This window comes from Vitis riparia, chromosome 11, assembly GCF_004353265.1.
Source record: "Vitis riparia cultivar Riparia Gloire de Montpellier isolate 1030 chromosome 11, EGFV_Vit.rip_1.0, whole genome shotgun sequence".
Lineage (NCBI taxonomy): Eukaryota > Viridiplantae > Streptophyta > Magnoliopsida > Vitales > Vitaceae > Vitis > Vitis riparia.
In genome coordinates, this window is record NC_048441.1 from 5,882,011 (window position 1) to 5,899,954 (window position 17,944).

The 17,944-nt window shown below is 37.5% G+C and overlaps 1 protein-coding gene across 1 annotated transcript in view; it reads right to left on the minus strand.

The window, feature by feature from the left end:
• Positions 1-17,944, minus strand: part of LOC117925608 (cyclic nucleotide-gated ion channel 17-like) — a 65,192-nt gene that overhangs the window by 29,170 nt on the left and 18,078 nt on the right. The window contains exons 3-4 of the mRNA XM_034844672.1: positions 13,083-13,295; positions 12,579-12,880 (exon numbers count right to left, since the gene is read on the minus strand). Coding sequence (XP_034700563.1) covers positions 12,579-12,880; positions 13,083-13,295 — 515 coding nt within the window. The remainder of the gene's footprint in view (positions 1-12,578; positions 12,881-13,082; positions 13,296-17,944) is intronic.

A 17,944-nucleotide genomic window follows, 5' to 3' on the forward strand; every position in this document is an offset into this window, starting at 1 on the left:
AAAGACGTATTTATCTTTTGGAGGCAGGATAACTCTCATTCGATCTTGCCTCACCCATATGCCTTGTTACTTCCTCTCCTTGTTTAAGATTCCCGCCTTAGTGGCAGCAAAAATTGAGAGATTGCAAAGAGATTTTTTATGGTCAAGGGTTGGGGAAGGCAAAAGAGATCATCTGGTTAGCTGGAATGTAGTGTGTAATCCGAAGGCAAAAGAGGGATTGGGATTTGGGAAAATTTCTATAAGGAATTTCGGTCTCTTAGGGAAATGGTTGTGGAGGTACCTTAAGGAGGGTTCAGCTCTGTGGCATCAGGTTATTTTAAGCATTTATGGATCACACTCTAATGGTTGGGATGCCAACACTACAGTCAGATGGTCACATCGTTGTCCTTGGAAGGCTATTGCACAAGTCTCCCAAGAGTTTTCCAAGTTTACTCGGTTTGTGGTAGGAGATGGGGAAAGAATTTGGTTCTGGGAAGACTTGTGGTGGGGGGACCAACCTTTGGGAGTCCAATATCCAAAACTATTTAGAGTAGTCATGGATAAAAATATTCATATTTCTTCAATTTTCGGCTCTACTCGCTCCTTCTCTTGGAACTCTAACTTTCATCGTAACCTTTTCGATTTTGAGATAAAAGATTTAGAAGGCCTCATGCGGTCTCTTGATTATCTACATTTATCACCTTCGGTTTCAGATATGAGATCCTGGTCTTTATCTCCTTCAAGACTTTTTACAGTCAAATCTTTCTTTCTTGCCTTATCCCAATTTTCTGGTTTTCCTCTAGTTTTCCTTACTAAGTTTGTTTGGAATTCTTAAGTCCCTTTCAAAGTCAAGTCCTTTGTCCGGTTAGTGGCACACAAGAAAGTAAATACTAATGACTTGCTACAGTCGAGAAGACCCTACAAAGCACTTAGTCCTGACATTTGTAAGTTGTGCATGAAGTATGGAGATTCAGTAGATCATCTTTTTCTCCATTGCTCTTTGACAATGGGATTGTGGCACAGATTATTTCAGTTAGCCAAGACGGATTGGGTCCTCCCGAGGAGCATCTCTGACATGCTGTCTACCAATTTTAACAGTTTTGGATTTTCTAAGAGAGGGATTGTTTTATGGCAAGCTGCGGGAAAGAAATGCAAGGATTTTTTAGGATAAAGTAAGGAATTTAGAGAACCTTTGGGATTCTATTCATTTCCTTGCTTCTCTTTGGGCTTTTTGTTCCAAGGTTTTTAGGGGGATTCCCCTTAACGTATTACAACTTGATTGGTTAGCGGTGTGTAATTCCAATGGGTTGGTCTAACCTAGAGAGTTTGCTTGTTTTTACTTTGTATTTTCTTGTATTTGATTCCTTGTAGTTTTGTTTTTCTTTGGTGGGAGGATTCCTCATCTTTCTCTTATACTTCCTTTTTATCAATATATCCCTTTGTCGTTTCCTATTAAAAAAAAAAAAAAGAGCTTATTCTAATCTTCAAACAACAAAAATCAATCAAGTCTAGACTGAGACTGGTTATTTAACCCACCACTCTAGGTGAAGGCCCCCCCTTACAAGGAGATATCTTTCAACTTTAGATCCTCTATAACCTTCAAAAATCTCCTCATGATTGATGAAAGACCACCTCCCCAACTGCGCTCCCTAGGAAACCTTATCACATTGAAATCACCTCTGATACACCAAGGATCAGTTCATAACCCCCTAATTGCCCCAAGCTCCTCCCATAAACATTCTCTATTCCTCCTACACATTGGGCCATACACCCCAGTAAAAATCCACAAACCTCCATCCTCACAACTTTTAAAAATTTATCAAATTGCCAAACATACTTGAGTTCCTTTCCTCCCACAACCATATAAATCATTGAGGCCTTTTTCCATTATCCATAGTGATATTTAGGGACCGTTTAGGGTAACTAATATTTTAGGTAGTAAATGGTTCATAACTTTTATTGATGACCACATAAGGTTTGTGTTGAATATACCTTCTAAAAGAAAAATCTAAAACTTGAAAAATATTTCAAACCTTTCATTCAATGATTAAAACCCAATTTCAAGCACAAATCCAAGTCCTTAGGATTGACAATGGTCAAGAATATTTCCATTCTATTTTGGGAGGTTACCTAGAACAAAATGGCATGATTCACCAAAGTTCTTGTGTCAATACACCTCAACAAAATGGAAGGCTATTGCTCAAGTTTTTACAGGAATTTTCCCCTTTTGTCCGCCTAGTGGTGGGCAATGGGGAGAGAATTCGGTTCTGGGAAGATCTTTGGTGGGGTAACCAAACTTTGTGTTCTCAATTTGCTGATCTTTACAGAGTTATTTATGTGAAAAGCCTCACTATCTCAAATGTCCTTGGCAAATCCTCACCACTGTCTTGGAATTTTAACTTTCGCCGCAATCTAACGGATTCAGAAATTGATCTCCTTCAGAGATTAATGTCCTCCCTTAGTTTTGTGCTTTTCTCTCCTTCATCAGATTCAAGAGCGTGGTCTTTGTCTTCGTCAGGTTTGTTTTCAGTGAAATCTTTTTTCTTGGCCTTGTCAAAAGTCTCAAATCCTTTAATGTTTCTTCCGGCCAAATTTTTATGGAGCTCAAAAGTCCCTTCAAAGGTTAAGGCCCTTGCTTGGTTAGTAGCACATGGGAAGGTAAACACTAATGACAAGTTGCAATTGAGAAGACCCTACAAAGCCTTCTGTCCTCAATGGTGTATTCTTTGCAAAAGAAATGGAGAGTCGATTGACCACCTTTTCCTTCATTGTCCCGTTACCATTGGACTTTGGCACAGGTTGTTCAATCTAGTAGGGTTGGTTTGGGTCCCTCCAAGGAGCCTTGAGGACATGTTGGTTATTACTTTTAATGGCTTGGGGAACTCATTAAGAGGCAAGACACTTTGGCAAATTGCTTGCCTTACTTTGATTTGGATGGTGTGGCAAGAGAGAAACAATAGGATCTTTGAGGATAAAGGGAGAACGGAAGAGATGGTATGAGATTTGATCAAGTTTTATTCTTCTCTATGGGCTTCTTGTACTGAAGCTTTTAGAGGAGTTCCTCTAAACATTCTACAACTCAATTGGATTGAGGTTTGCGTTTCAAAAGTTTGAAGATTGATGGGGTTTCTCTTTGTTTTTAGAGTTCTACTGTTAGGAGTTTTATCCTTTGTTCTATTTGTGTAGGAAGGACCTCTCATCCTTCCCTTGGTTTTTTCTCTTTCTCTTGTCTCTTTTATCTCTCCTTGTATTTGTTCTTATATTAATATAATCTTCTTCATTTCTGATAAATAAAAAAAAAAAAAAAATACACCTCAACAAAATGGCCTTGCCAAGAGAAAAAACCGGCACCTCTTAGAAGTTGTCGGAGCCCTTATGTTTACCATGAGTGTACCCAAATACCTATAGGGAGAAGCTATCCTCACGACATGCTATCTAATTAACCGACTCCCGAGTCATGTCCTTCAGTATCATACATCTATGTCTATCTTCATTAAGTCTTATCCCATGTTTTGATCACTCAATTCCTTACCCTTAATACCGTTTGGTTGTTTGGCCTTCGTTCATGTCCAATACCAAAACAGAAGCAAACTCAATCCATAAGCCATTAAGTGCATGTTCTTAGGATACTCTTGTAACGACTTGCACTCAATCGTATAGATATTGTTCGCTCTGGACTAAAGGGGCCCTCACAGCTTTAAAACGTCTCTACATGGTTAAGAGGAGTAGACACAACCAATGTGAGATATTAGAAACTTTGTTGTGTCTGGTGATACTTATATAATATCATAAACTTTCTCCTTTATCCAATGTGAAATATCATAAACACCCACTCATGTAGACGCAACGGCTTTGTTATGTCCCACAAGATTGTGAGATCAAACAAATAAACATCCCCTATAAGGCCAAACAAACCCCCACACCGAGGTCGAAGATTGACTTTGATGTCATTTGTAATAATCCGCACCCAACCGTGTAGATATTGTCCGCTCTGGACCCAAAGGGCCCTCACGACTTTAAAACACGTCTACTTGGTTAAAAGGAACTCATACTAGTATAGCATTAAGAACTTTCTCTCCTATCTGATGTAGGACATCACAAACATCCCCAACCCCCTCCCATACAAACACAATATCCTCATTGTGTCTGGGTGTTTGTGTGTTTGACCTCGCAATCCCATGGGACATAACGAGGATGTTATGTTTGCATTTGGGGGGGAGGGGGAGAAGGTGGGGTATTTGTGATATCCCACATCGGATAAGGGAGAAAGTTTTTGACACTATACAAGTATGGGTTGTTAGGTTCTTCTTAACCATGTAAACGCGTTTTAAAGCCGTGAGAGCTCCTTTGGGCCCAGAGCAGACAATATTTACATGGTTGGGTACTAGTCATTACAAATGGTATTAAAAATGATCCCTGATCCCGATGTGAGAGTTTGTTTGGATCCGTGAGGGTGTGTGTTTGTTTCATACCATGGGGGGTGTTTGTCTATTTGACTCCACAATCTTGTGGGACACGAGGATGTTGGGTTTGTATGGGGGGGATATGTTTGTGATGTCCCACATCGAGTAGGGGAGAAAGTTTTTGACACTATATAAGTATGAGTCTCTCTTAACTATGTGATGAGTTTTAAAGTTGTGATGCGTTTTAAAGCAATGAGGGTTCCTTAGGGTCTAGAGCAGATAATATTTACATGGTTAGATGCAGGTTGTTACAACTCTCCAACCCAAAATGGATACAAGTGTTTTTCTTCAACCATAAAGAAATTTTCTCTCCAAAAATGTCACTTTTTTCAAGTCACAACCGTACTTTTCTACGAACACTCTTTTTTTTTTTTTTATAGGAAACTATGCGTGAATATATTGATAGAAAAAGAAGTACAAAAGGAGGATGAGGAATCCTCCCGCCAAAAGTAAAACTAAACAACACGAAAAAATAACAATACACTAGGTCGTCCCATTAGAACTATTGGATCTACACACTGCTAGCCAATCAAGTTGTAATATGTTAAGGGGGGTGCCCTTAAAACCCGCTGAACAAAAAGCCTAAAAGGACGCAAGGAAATAATGGAATCCCAAAGATTCTCTGAATTCCTAGCTTTGTACTCAAATATCCTAGCATTTCTTTCCCGCCACACAACCCAGATTAATGCTATACACGCATTTTGCCACAAAATTACCCCTCTCTTGGACTTGCCAAAACCTTTATAATTGATGAACATCATGTCTGAAATGCTTTTCGGAGGTACCCAATCCATCTTGGCTAGCTGAAAAAGTCTGTGTCACAACCCCAACGTCACTGAACAATGGAGGAAAAGATGATTTGCTGATTCTCCTTGCTCCATACACAACTTACATATGTCAGGGCTAAGAGCTTTGTGGGGTCTCCTCAATTGTAGCAAGTCATTGGTATTTACCTTCTTGTGTGCCACAAGCCAGACAAAGGCCTTAACTTTGAAAGGGACTTGAGATTTCCATACAAACTTAGTGGGGAAAAATGGAGATGAATCAGGCATTTGGGACAAGGTTGTAAAGAAAGACTTGACTGTAAACAATCCTGAAGACAATAAGGACCAAGATCTCGCGTTTGAAGCGGAAGTGGATAAGTTCATACAATCTAGAGAGTGCATGAGGTGTTCTAGATCTTCTATCTCAGAATCGGTTAGATTACGACGGAAATTAAAGTTCCATGAGAAAGGGTGAGTCGAACTGAGAATTGAAGATATAAGAATATTTTATCCATTACTACTCGATATAGTATTGGATATTGGTCTTTAGAGATTTGGTCCCCCCACCACAAATCTTCCCAAAAGCGAATTCTTTCCCCATCTCCTACGATAAACTGAGTATACTTGGAAAAATCCTGAAAGACTTGTGCAATGGCCTTCCAAGGATAGTGGTGTGACCATCTGACTACAGTATTGGCATCCCAACCATTTGAGTGTGTCCCGTATATGCTAAGAATGACCTGATGCCATAGAGTTGTACTCTCCCTAGGAAACCTCCACAACCATTTCCCTAAAAGAGCGTGATTCCTTAAAGGTATCTTCCCAACCCTAAACCCCCTTTTACCCTCGGCTTGCACACTGCATCCCACCTAACAAGATGATCTCTTTTGCCTTCCCCAACCCCTAACCAAAGAAAGTCCCTTTGCATCCTCTTGACTTTTGCAGCCATTGAAGCTGGAATCTTAAACAAAGAAAGGAAGTAGCTAGGGATATGGGAAAGGCAAGAGTGTAGGAGAGTTATCCTACCACCTAAAGATAAGTAAGCCTTTTGCCATCCATCTAATCTCCTAGAGATTCTCTCAATCACTAGATCCCAAAATCCACAAGCAGTTGGATTCCCTCCCAAAGGAAGACCCAGATAAAGTATAGGCCAATCTGAAGCCTTGCAGTCAAGCATCAAGGCTAACCTAGAGAAATGATTCAGATCAAGGTTGATGCCAAAAAGATTACTCTTATCAAGATTGACCTTAAGCCCAGAGATTTGACCAAACACTAACAATAAACTCTTAAGAGTTTGCAGTTCTTCCTCACTAGAGTTAGCAAAGAGGATGGTATCATCTGCGAATTGCAGATAGGACACCCTACATCTATTTCTACCTACCCTGAAGCCCTCCAGCAAACTTCTTTCCTCAGCTTTCAACAACATTCTACTCAACACATCTGCAACAATAGTGAACAGGAAAGGGGATAAAGGGTCACCTTGTCTTTAACCTCTAGATGCCTTGACCCACCCTTTAGCATTACCATTCACTAGAATAGCATAAGAGACCGACGACAGACAACCTCTCATCCAACTCCTCCATTTAGAACTAAATCCCTTCTTCTCCAACACGTAATCCAAAAAGTCTCATTTCACATGGTCATAAGCCTTTTCAAAGTCTATCTTGAATACAACTCCCTCCTCCCCTAATCGCCTTTTCTCATCCACAATCTCATTGGCCATAAGAACTGCATCCAAAATTTGTCTCCCTTGAGCAAAAGCACCTTGAGTGGAGTGGATGGTCTCGTGTAGTACTCCTCTTAGATGCCCTGACAAGACTTTTGCTATTACCTTATATAGACAAGCGATTAGACTGATAGGTTTAAAATCCGAAATCTTCTTTGACTGACTCTTTTTGGGCAAAAGGACTATGAAGGAGGCATTGGTGTTTTGATTAATAATCCCACTATTGTGAAACTCTACAAACACCCTCACTAAGTCTTCTTTGATCACATCCCAACAATCCTGCAACACTACTATGGTGAAACCATCAAGCCCTGGCGCCTTATCTCTATCTAACTGAAAGATGGCATTAAAGATCTCTTCTTCAGCGAAAGGGGAATCCAGCCTAGAAGCACTCTCTTCTGATATAGGGGACCAATCAATACCTTCTACTCTCCATGACTCACTAGGAGGACTCGAGTAGAGCTTTTTGAAATAAAGTAATATCTCCTCTGTGATGCTCTCGGAATTATCCAACACCAAACCTCTTTCATTCTCCAAGAATTTGATGAAATTCATGTTTCGTATCCCATTAGCCACTTTGTGAAACAGCTTTGAGTTACAATCCCCGTCCTTAACCCATTTTACCTTAGCTTTTTGTCTCCAATGAATTTCTTCTCTCAAAATTAATTCCTCTAGCTCCCCTTTTCCTACAACTCTTTGAGCTACAAGATCAGAAGAGAGAGCCCATTCTTGTTCAATGGCATCAATATTAGTTATTTCATCCAAGATGGTTTTTTTCCTTTCCTTAAGCATTTCAAAAGTATTCTTATTCCAATCTTTCAATTTTGCCTTAACAAATTGTAACTTCCTCATGAACTTGTGACCTTCCCAACCATTTCCTACAAATTCTCTCTACCAACTGCTAAAGCACTCTTTGAAACTATGATGTTGCAACCACATATTCTCAAACCTAAAAGGTGTTGGGCCCCACTTTTCTACGAACACTCTTCAAGGGGGGAATCTTAAGAGTGAAGAGTGTTTCTGGGAAACAAACACAATCTATTAGTGTCCCATCCCTCCTTGAGCAACCTGAGTATAGAAATTTGCCTAAATCCAAATCCAAATCCATAGACCTACCCAATTCCACTCATCTCAATCTAGTTGAGCTTGTTATGCCACCAGCTCAACACATTTCAAAAACATGGGAAGCTTTGGAGAGACAAGAACTCCATGTCTATAGTAGAAGGATTAAACCTCAAAGGAAACTGCCTATTGTGGAACCACACTGTTAAGAGCCTAAACTGAATGTGATAGCTTTGCAAAATGATCCAAGTACTTTTAAATTCTACCCAGAAAAATCCAAGTCAAGTTGTCTTTGAAAATCTAGATTTGCCTATAACCCTTTGGAAAGGTGTAAGATCCTACCCCATGAACCCCATATCCCACTTTGTGTCGTATAAAGGTTTGTCTTCTTCCTGAATCTTTACTACTAACATTTCTTGTATTGAGATTCTGAGGTCTATACGGGGGGCTCTAACTATCCAAGAGTGGAAAAATTCAGTATTGGAGGAAATGAAGGCGTTAAAAAAAAATAATACCTGGGAACTTGTTCAATTGCCAAAGGGGAAAACTATAGTGGATTGTAAATGGGTGTTCACTATCAAATATAAATCAAATGGGATAGTTGAGAGGTATAAAGCACGTTTGGTTGCTAAAGGTTTCATTTAGAGGAATGAGCTAGATTATCAAGAGGCATTTACACCTATTGCTAAATTAAACACCATACGAGTCCTCTTGCCATTAGCAACCAACATAGATTGGCCTCTTCAATAGTTGGATGTCAAGAATGCATTCCTAAACGGAGAACTAGATGAGGAAGCTTATATGGACTTGCCACCAGGATTTGAAGACAATGGAAGAAATAATCTTGTTTGTAAGTTGAAACGGTCCCTCTATGGCTTGAAACAATCTCCCAGGGTCTGGTTCAAAAGATTCACTAGAACTGTAAAAGGTCACGATTTTACACAAGGGCAAATTGATCATACCCTATTGTTTAAGCACTCGTCAAATGGTAAGATTAGCATCCTTATAGCGTATGTTGATGATATAATTCTCACATGGAATGATCTTGAGGAAATGGAAAGGCTCCAAGGCGTCATGGCTAGAGAATTTGAAATTAAGGATCTTGAAGCCTTAAGGTACTTTCTTGGCATGGAAGTGGCAAGGACTAGAAAGGGTATTGTGGTCTCTCAAAAAAAGTATACTCTTGATTTATTGAAGGAAACAAGAATGCTCGGTTGCAAACCTGTTGATACACCAATGGATCAAAATAAGGAAAATAAAACCGGGACTTCTGTGGATAAAGGCAGATATCAAAGACTAGTAGGTAAGCTTATTTATCTCTCACCCACTCGACTAGATATTGACTTTGCAATAAGTATGGTAGGTCAATACATGCACGCCTCTTGTGAAGAACATCTAGAAGCGGTGTTTCAAATCCTGAGATATCTCAAAATAACACCTAGAAAGGGACTTTTCTTAAGGAAATCATAAGAGAGAACATTGGAAGCCTTTACTAACGCAGTTAGGCAGGATCAATAGAAAATAGGTGATCAACTCAGGTTACTTCACCTTTGTTTGGGGAAATATTGTAACATGGAAAAGTAAGAAGCAGTCAGTGGTAGCTAGAAGTAGTGTTGAAGTTGAGTTTAGAGTGATAGCTCTAGGGATTTGGAAATTGATTTAATTAAAAAGGCTTCTAAGATAACTATGTGTGACTACAACTAATCCAATGGTGTTATATAGTGACAATAAAGCAACCATAAGCATAGCACACAATCCAGTTCACCATGATAAAACAAAACAGGAGGAGGTGGATCGTCATTTCATAAAAGAGAAGATCAAGGCGGCTGGAATTTAAGGTTTCTTAGGGGCTTTAATGATTGGGAATTGGATATGGTAGGCAATTTGCTTCTTGTTTTGAGGGGTCACAGGATTACTTTGGAGGAAGACTTGGTTTTTTGGAAGAAAGAAAGAAATGGGTAGTTTAGCGTCAAGAAAGCGTACAGCTTGTTGGTAAGCCCCATTGCCGCCGTTTTCCCAAAAAGTAACATTTGGGTGGATTGAGTTCCAACCAAAATTGCGTTTTTTGCGTGGGAAGCCGCTTGGGGGAAGGTGCTTACTCTTGATAGACTCCAGAAAAGAGGGTGGCAGCTTCCTAATTGTCGTTTCTTGTGTGGTTGCGAAGAGGAAATTGTAAATCATATTCTAATACATTATACAGTGGCCAGAGTGTTGTGGGATATTGTTCTTGGTTTGTTTGGCGCTCAGTGGGTTTTTCTAGAAACTGTAAAGGAGGTTTTATTTAGCTGGAGGGGCTCTTTTGTGGGAAAAAAAAGAAAAAAGATTTGGAAATACATTCCGTTGTACATTTTTTGGACGGTTTGGAAGGAGAGGAATAGACTAACTTTTAGGGGAGGGGGGGTGTTAGCAATTCAGAAGCTTAAAAATTCTTTTGTTTGTAATTTATGGGGTTAGGCTAAATTGTATATTGGAGAGGAGTCGCTCTCCCTTATAGGCTTTTTGGAGTGGTTAGCTTCCAGCTAAGGGTTGGTGAGTTTTTTGTTTCTTCTTCTTATGGTTGCGAGGCCTTAGTTGCCTTGTATACTCCCTCCCTGTATGCTTTGTGGCTTTTTTGCCTCTTGTTAATACATTCTGCTCTTATTTATCAAAAAAAAAAAAAAAAAGGAGGGATGCTTAACATGGAGTATGTACCTACAAGGAAACAAATAGCAAACATCCTAACATAGGGATTGCCTCGTCGGAATTTTGATGAGCTCACAAGCAAGCTGGGACTACTGGACATATATTCCCCAGCTTGAGGAGGAGGGGGAGTGTTGGTAGTTGGAGATAATTATCCAATTATTTTACTAGAGTATTTATTTATTTTTTAATTTTCAACTAAAGATATAATCCCCTAGTTTTTAGCTTTATGTTTCTTAGGTTCCTAGTTCTTAGGAATAATTTGTTTTTCATAATTATCTTCTTAAATAGATTGCCTATATATTTAAGGCTTGCATTCTCAATAAAATAGAGTAGAGAGTTGCATTTTTCATCTTTGATTTCAAAATTAATTTGAATGGATTAATGCATAGGTTGAGTTTACTTCATGGCATGTTTTTTTTTTTTTTCTCTAAAGCAGAAAAATAAGGGTACTTGATGGAAACCAAGGAATGTTGAGTGAATAATGCTAGTTTTTCCTTTTTGCATCCTTTAAAGGTCAGAATACATTAGTGGCACTTCTGGATAAGACTCATAAAGGCCTTAGCGACACCCTAAAATTTTATTTTGTCACTCCTTTCTATATCTTTTCTTTCCTTTTTCTAGTTTTAAACTTTTTTCTGCACCATCATAATCTTAATTCTTCATTGTCCTCCTTAAATCCTAAGATAGTGAAGCCCACCTTTATTTGATTGTAGGGAAAAACTTTAGGGTACATCATCTTCTTGTTCAAGTGTTTGTTGCTTTTCACATCTTTTTCTTGTTCCTTAAATTGTATCTCCTTTTGACTTTTGTTAGAGTACATGATATACAATGTAGGCCCACACCCTACAAGTTTAACCTTTTAGGAAAATTGATTGTTTAACATAGTATCAGAACTTTGTTTGGTAAGAGGTCATGTGTTTGAACCTCACCACATGTTTATTTCTTCAATTCATTAAGCCTAAAAAGGGCTATTTTTTATTTCTCCAATTTATTAAGCCCACGTGTACAATCAAAGGATGCTACATGTGAGGGAGGGTGTTAGAGTGCATGATATACATTATGGGTCCAAATCTTTCAAGCTTAAGTTTTTAGGAAAACTGGTTATCTAACTACTTGGCTTAAGGGATCCCTTATATCATTTTTGTTTTTACATTAATAAATTGTTTTATTTCATACCCAAAACTAACGCTTGTTAACAAAACCCTTTCTTCATTGTTAAGAAAAGCCTTCCTAACTAGACCCAATCTAGACAATCCTGCCCCTTACATCTCGTTTGGCAGCATTCTCCCTTTTTCATTGCTAAGAAAACCTTTACTAACTTGAACCAATCTAGACTAACCTGACCTTTACATCTGGTTTGGTTCTTACACACAATGAACTGATTCTTGGTTAGAAAAATGGCTGACCCTAATGTGAGTTAGAATGGTGGAGGAGACATAAGAATCAACCCGAACTAAGACACAACCCTAGATTTGTGTTTGTTTCTTTTATGGGAAAACAATAAACTTATTAGAAAGTTCCTAACAAAAGTAGGACACATCCAAATATAGAGAAAGTACGCTTAGAGCGCAAGGCCTGGGGAAAAACTGCACACTACCTTGAACTCTTCATGAATGGTAGACAAAATCTAACAAAGAACCAAAGTCACGATCCATACATAGAATAAGTGAATGAAAGCAACTATGCCACCTAAAATATGCATGCTATTCTCCACCCATTCTATAGCTTAGACACTTTCTCTACCACATTCTTGGTGAATACAAAGAACAATTAACTAGAAAGAATGTATGGGACTAATTTTATAGCCATCACTGTCCATAACTAGAACTTAAGGAACATGTGAATCAAAAAAGCAGTTATGATTCCAATCCAATGAAATAGAGCATCTTAATGAAATCATACCTTAGGTTTTGTAAGCCCCACCACAAACAATAGAAGTACTTCTCTAGGAAGTTCGAGGAGACAACCCTCTTTGTCACTGCATTTTCAAATATGCCATACTTAAAAGTGATATCATTTTCAGGATAACAGCTCTTAAATACATTTGTACTATTTGCCCAAGATTTGCGATTATCATGGTTGAAAGCATCACAATCTAAATAATTAAGAAAACATTTTGTAGGCCCAGTTTCCTTTCTGCAGACTGATTTCCAGCATGCCATATACCGGTCAATCGACAGCAAATACCATGCTGCCCCTAATACCTACAAGAACAAAGCAAATTCATGAATTCACAACCTTATCATGACAATCAAAGAGCGAGAGGATGTGGAATCACTGATAATCCCATCATGTAGTAGAACCACCTAAGCAGCTCTACACAAAAGTAACACAAAAAACAAACAAAAAAAACAAAAAAAACATGTAATTGCAGTTGAAAAAAAGAATTGAACAGGAGCACCATACATGGCTTGCCAACATGTATAATAGCAGATTATATGCAGCCCCTGCCCAAGCAGTCTTGGTGACCACTCCAGTTGCTTTAATAATTTGAGAACTTAATGGAAAAATCAGATATAATCTGGGAACATATTGGAGCAGAACAATCAGCGCAAGGGCATTGTTGTTATGATCAGTTTGTGGGCTTCTCGTAGCTGGTATAATGAACCAGATGACAATCTGTCAAAAACATTTTCAGTTAATTTTTGCTTATCAAAAACAATAACTATTATTATGTTTCATCTTTATTGCATGGCAAAATCCTACTCCAAAACAACTGAATATAAGACTTGACTCAAGATGTACCTTGGTATAGTTCGTTTGGCATTTTTAGTAAACTATTTAACATCAAAACAAGAACAACAATAACAATACTAATTTTTTTTTTATAAGCATGCAACAAGCAACATATATACATATATGTACATACACACACACATATCTTAACAACCATTCATGATCACTAAATCATCTTAACAATAAACATACACATATATCAAGGATACATGGAGCACATAACCATTATCAAAATAGCATTTGACCAAAACATTTTCAAATCATATTTCATGATATTTGAAAAATAATACATACCTATAACATAATAAGCATGAGATATCTAATTCTAAAACCAAATAAAATCATGCATTGTATGATCATTCACCATTACAAATTGGAATAGTCATAGTACTTTCATTACAATGACTTCAAGATCCAAGATTTGGAATAGCAGTACTATTAGAGCTTTTTCACCCCTTTTTTTCCTTTCTTGGTAGGTGAAGAGTCCTATATATAGGGGTGGAAGAGAACTTAAAGAAGATGAGTTTACAAGTGACTCATTACATGACTTACCTAGGTATCGATCAAAGGGAAAGGATTAGTGTCTTTCTTATTGCATGGAGACAACATGTGACAACATGTTTGATCCTTGTATCTATATGAGTAGGTAAGCAACTTCAAGAGTCACCATGCCCTATTAGGTGTCATGTAATGAAAGACATGGTTTAAAGTCAAAGTATCGGTCATTGACTCGAGAGGTCCTGAGGCATATTGTTTTCAATATCTGGAATAGATATCAAACAATACGCACAATATGTTAATTTAAGAAGTCCAAATTTTTTAAAAGAAGTGTTAAAATTATCACAAAAATAAATACAATCACATAGACTAAAAAAAATTAAATATATAGAGGGAGAACATTATTCATTTAATGGTAGTGCTTTTATCCATTAATTTTAGATTTTTATATTCAATTTTGTGGAAATTCAGAAGGTACAGCTGTATGCACAACTGTGTTACAATTGTGTTAGAGCTTTGTCACAGCTGTATGCACAGTTGTAATGTAGTTGTTGCCTATTCTAATTTTATTTCTTTTATTTCCTTATTTTATGAGAGATTTTCTCCTAAAATAAAGGATTAGTTTTTTCCTTTTTCTAAGGCAGATGATTTCAGCTATTCATGTATAAATATCAATGCAGGAATCAATTTGATTAGAAAAATAAAAAGAAGTTTTTTTTTTTTTTCCTTCCTTAAATTTCTTCTTGGTATTAAAGCTAATTCTAAACCATTCAATCCGTCCATGACCAAATACAGAATGACCACCAAGGACTCCTCAACCTCAAAAGTCACCTCCATTCACAAAGCTCCTATTCCAAGCAACAATGGAGGATCAGATGGTGTTGCTCTTCTCATTACTAGACACAAACTGAATGGGCACTATCTTCAATGGTCTCATGTTAGTCATGATGTTCATATGTGGTAGAGGGAAGGATGACTGCCTCACCAGTGTAGTGCCTCGACCTATGAAAGAAGATCCGAAATTCAAAAGGATGGAAGGCTAAGAATAATATGGTTATGTCTTGGTTAATTAACTCAATAAACAATGACATAACAAAAAATTTTATACTCTATGAAATAGCGTAAGAAATCTGGGAAGCAGCAAGGGAGATTTATTCTGATACAAAAAACACAACAGAGGCATTTGAAATAGAAGGGATCCTCCATGATTTACACCAAGGTGAATTGTCTGCACTCAATATTTTTGTCTTTTAACTCATTATTGGCATCAATTGGATATGTTTGAAACCACCAAATGGGACTGCCCAACAAATGCAATCAAATACAAGAAGATCAATGAGAAAAAATGGATATACAAATTTTTATTAAGATTGAACAAAAATCTGGATAAAGTTTAAGTCAAAATATTGGGAACAAAACCTTTACCCAACATTTGAGAAGTTGCCTTAGAAGTGCGCCAAGAAGAAAGTAGAAAGAAAGTCATGTTGAGGTCACAAACCAACCAACCTGTCCCGAGGGTTCAGCCCTAGCAGCTCGGGGTCCTCCCAATCATTCTAAAGAGAATCGACCATGAAAAGGGAGACCTTGGTGTAATCACTGCCGAAAAACCAAGTCATACCAAGGAAATGTGCTGGAAAATCCTTGGAAAACCAATGGATTAGAAGCCATCATGTCCTCAAAATGATAGAGAAAGTCGAGGACACCATGTCACTATTGAGGGCAACCCAGCACGAACTAATTCCAGTTTGTTCAGCAAAGGGCAATTGGAACTGTTGCAAAAAATGTTCAACCAGTCCCAACAAGTGGCAAATTCCTCCAATTCTATCATCAGGTCCAGATCCTTAGTTCAAAAAGGTAATTTTCTTATTGCCTTGAAAGTAAAAAAAGGAAAATTTGAGTCCTTGGATTGTTGACTCAAGAGCTTTTGATCACATGACTGGAGATGCCACAATTTTTCAAAATTATACACCTTGTTCTAAGGATTATACAGTTCATATAGCTCATGGTTCTCTCTCAAAGGTGATTGGTATAGGTTTTGTTCCCATCTCTAAGGACCTAACTCTCGACTCTGTCCTTTTGGTTCCAAACTTGGATTGCAATTTGTTGTCCATTAGTAAACTCACTCAAGAAAAGAATTGTGTTACTAAACTTTTCCCAAACCATTGTGTTTTTCAAGATTTGAATTCGAAGAAGACGATTGACAATGATGAGGTGTGTTCGGGACTACATTTTCAAAGTAACTAATTATATTGAAAGACAACCTCAACCAATAGTTGGTGAAAAAATGTCTCTTTTTGTTTTTAATTCTAATAAAGATAGTGATGTTACATTATGGCACTATCGTCTAAAACATCCTAGTTTCTTGTATCTCAAAAAACTCTTTCCATCATTATTCACTAAAAGTTCAGATGGTTTTCAATGTTAAATTTGTCAATTATCCAAGCATGTTTGCAAGCCCTAACCAATTCAACCATACAAACCATCTCATCCTTTTTTCATAATGCATAGTGATGTTTGGGGGCCATCTAAGATAAAGAACATAACAAGGATTAGATGGCTTGTGTCCTTTATAGTTGATCATACTAGAATTTCTTGGATATTCCTGATGAAAGAAAAATCAAAAGTGGGTCAAATTTTCAAAAAATTTTATAACATGATCCAAACTCAGTTCCATGTCAAAATATAAGTGTTGAAAACTGACAATGCAAGAAATTATTTCAATTCTATCCTAGGGGAATTCTTATTAAAAGAAGGTATAGTTCATCAAAGTTCTTGCATTGATACTCCTCAACAAAATGAGATGGTTGAAAGAAAGAATAGACACTTGTTAGAAGTTGCAAGGGCCCTCATGTTATCCTCCCATGTCCCACAGAATTTTTGGAGAGAAGTTGTACTCACTGCAACCTATCTCATCAATAGAATGTCTTCTTGTGTCTTGAGTTTCCAAACATCGTGCAAAGTCTTTCTCAAATCAAACCTTAGGACTTGACTCATTTCCTCCTTTCCACCGAAGGTATTTGGTTGCTCAACCTTTGTTCACATACCCAACAACATCGAAGTAAGCTTGATCCCAAGGCCACTAAGTGTAATTTCCTATGATACTCTCCAAACCAAAAGGGCTATAAGTGTTACTCTCCCATCACAAAAAAGTTTTACACCTCAATGAATGACATTTTTTTAAAATCGGTCCTATTACTCCAAAACTGATATTTAGAGGGAGAATATAATTCAGGTATACCAATTTTGGGAAATAGAAATCATGATCGAACCTTAAAACACTCGAGTCTATTCTTGTACACAATTCTAACCCTATCTCTCCTGCTCCAAGTCTCCACTCCAAACTATTGAATCCGTAGACACCAAACCAAGTACTCCTTTTCGCCCAAACCAATCTCAGATTGTCAATAGCAATGAGTTCATTGTCTACTCAAGGAAAAAGAAGAAGTCTCAAGAAGATATAGAGCAGCGAAAACATCCCAAACTAGTACATGAAATTGAACTGAATTCAATCCCAAAAGAGACACACAAGTAATATTGATTCTAATCCTAATGAGTCAGAAGATGATGAGCTCAATTTGCTAAATGCCAACAAGAAAGGAGTAAGATCTTGCACAAATCATCTTATTTATAACTTCACCTCCTATAAGAGTTTATCACTAGGTTATCGAGTTTTTGTTACTAGTCTTATAGATATTCAGATTCCCAACAATATCCAAGAAGCCTTACAAATACCTAAATGGAAGACAACCATTGAAGGAAGATATCCGAGCTCTTATAAAGAATGGGACATAGGAGCTTGCTGAACTTCCAAAGGGAAAGAATCTAGTTAACAGTAAATAGATCTTCACAATCATGTATAAAGCAAATGGGAATGTTGATAGGTGCAAAGCTCAACTAGTTACTAAGGGATATACACAGTCCTACAAAATTGACTACCAAGAAACCTTTGTTCTAGTTGCCAAATTAAACACAATTTGTGTTATGTTGTCATTAGTTGTTAACCGAGATTGGTCTCTTCATCAATTGTACATCAA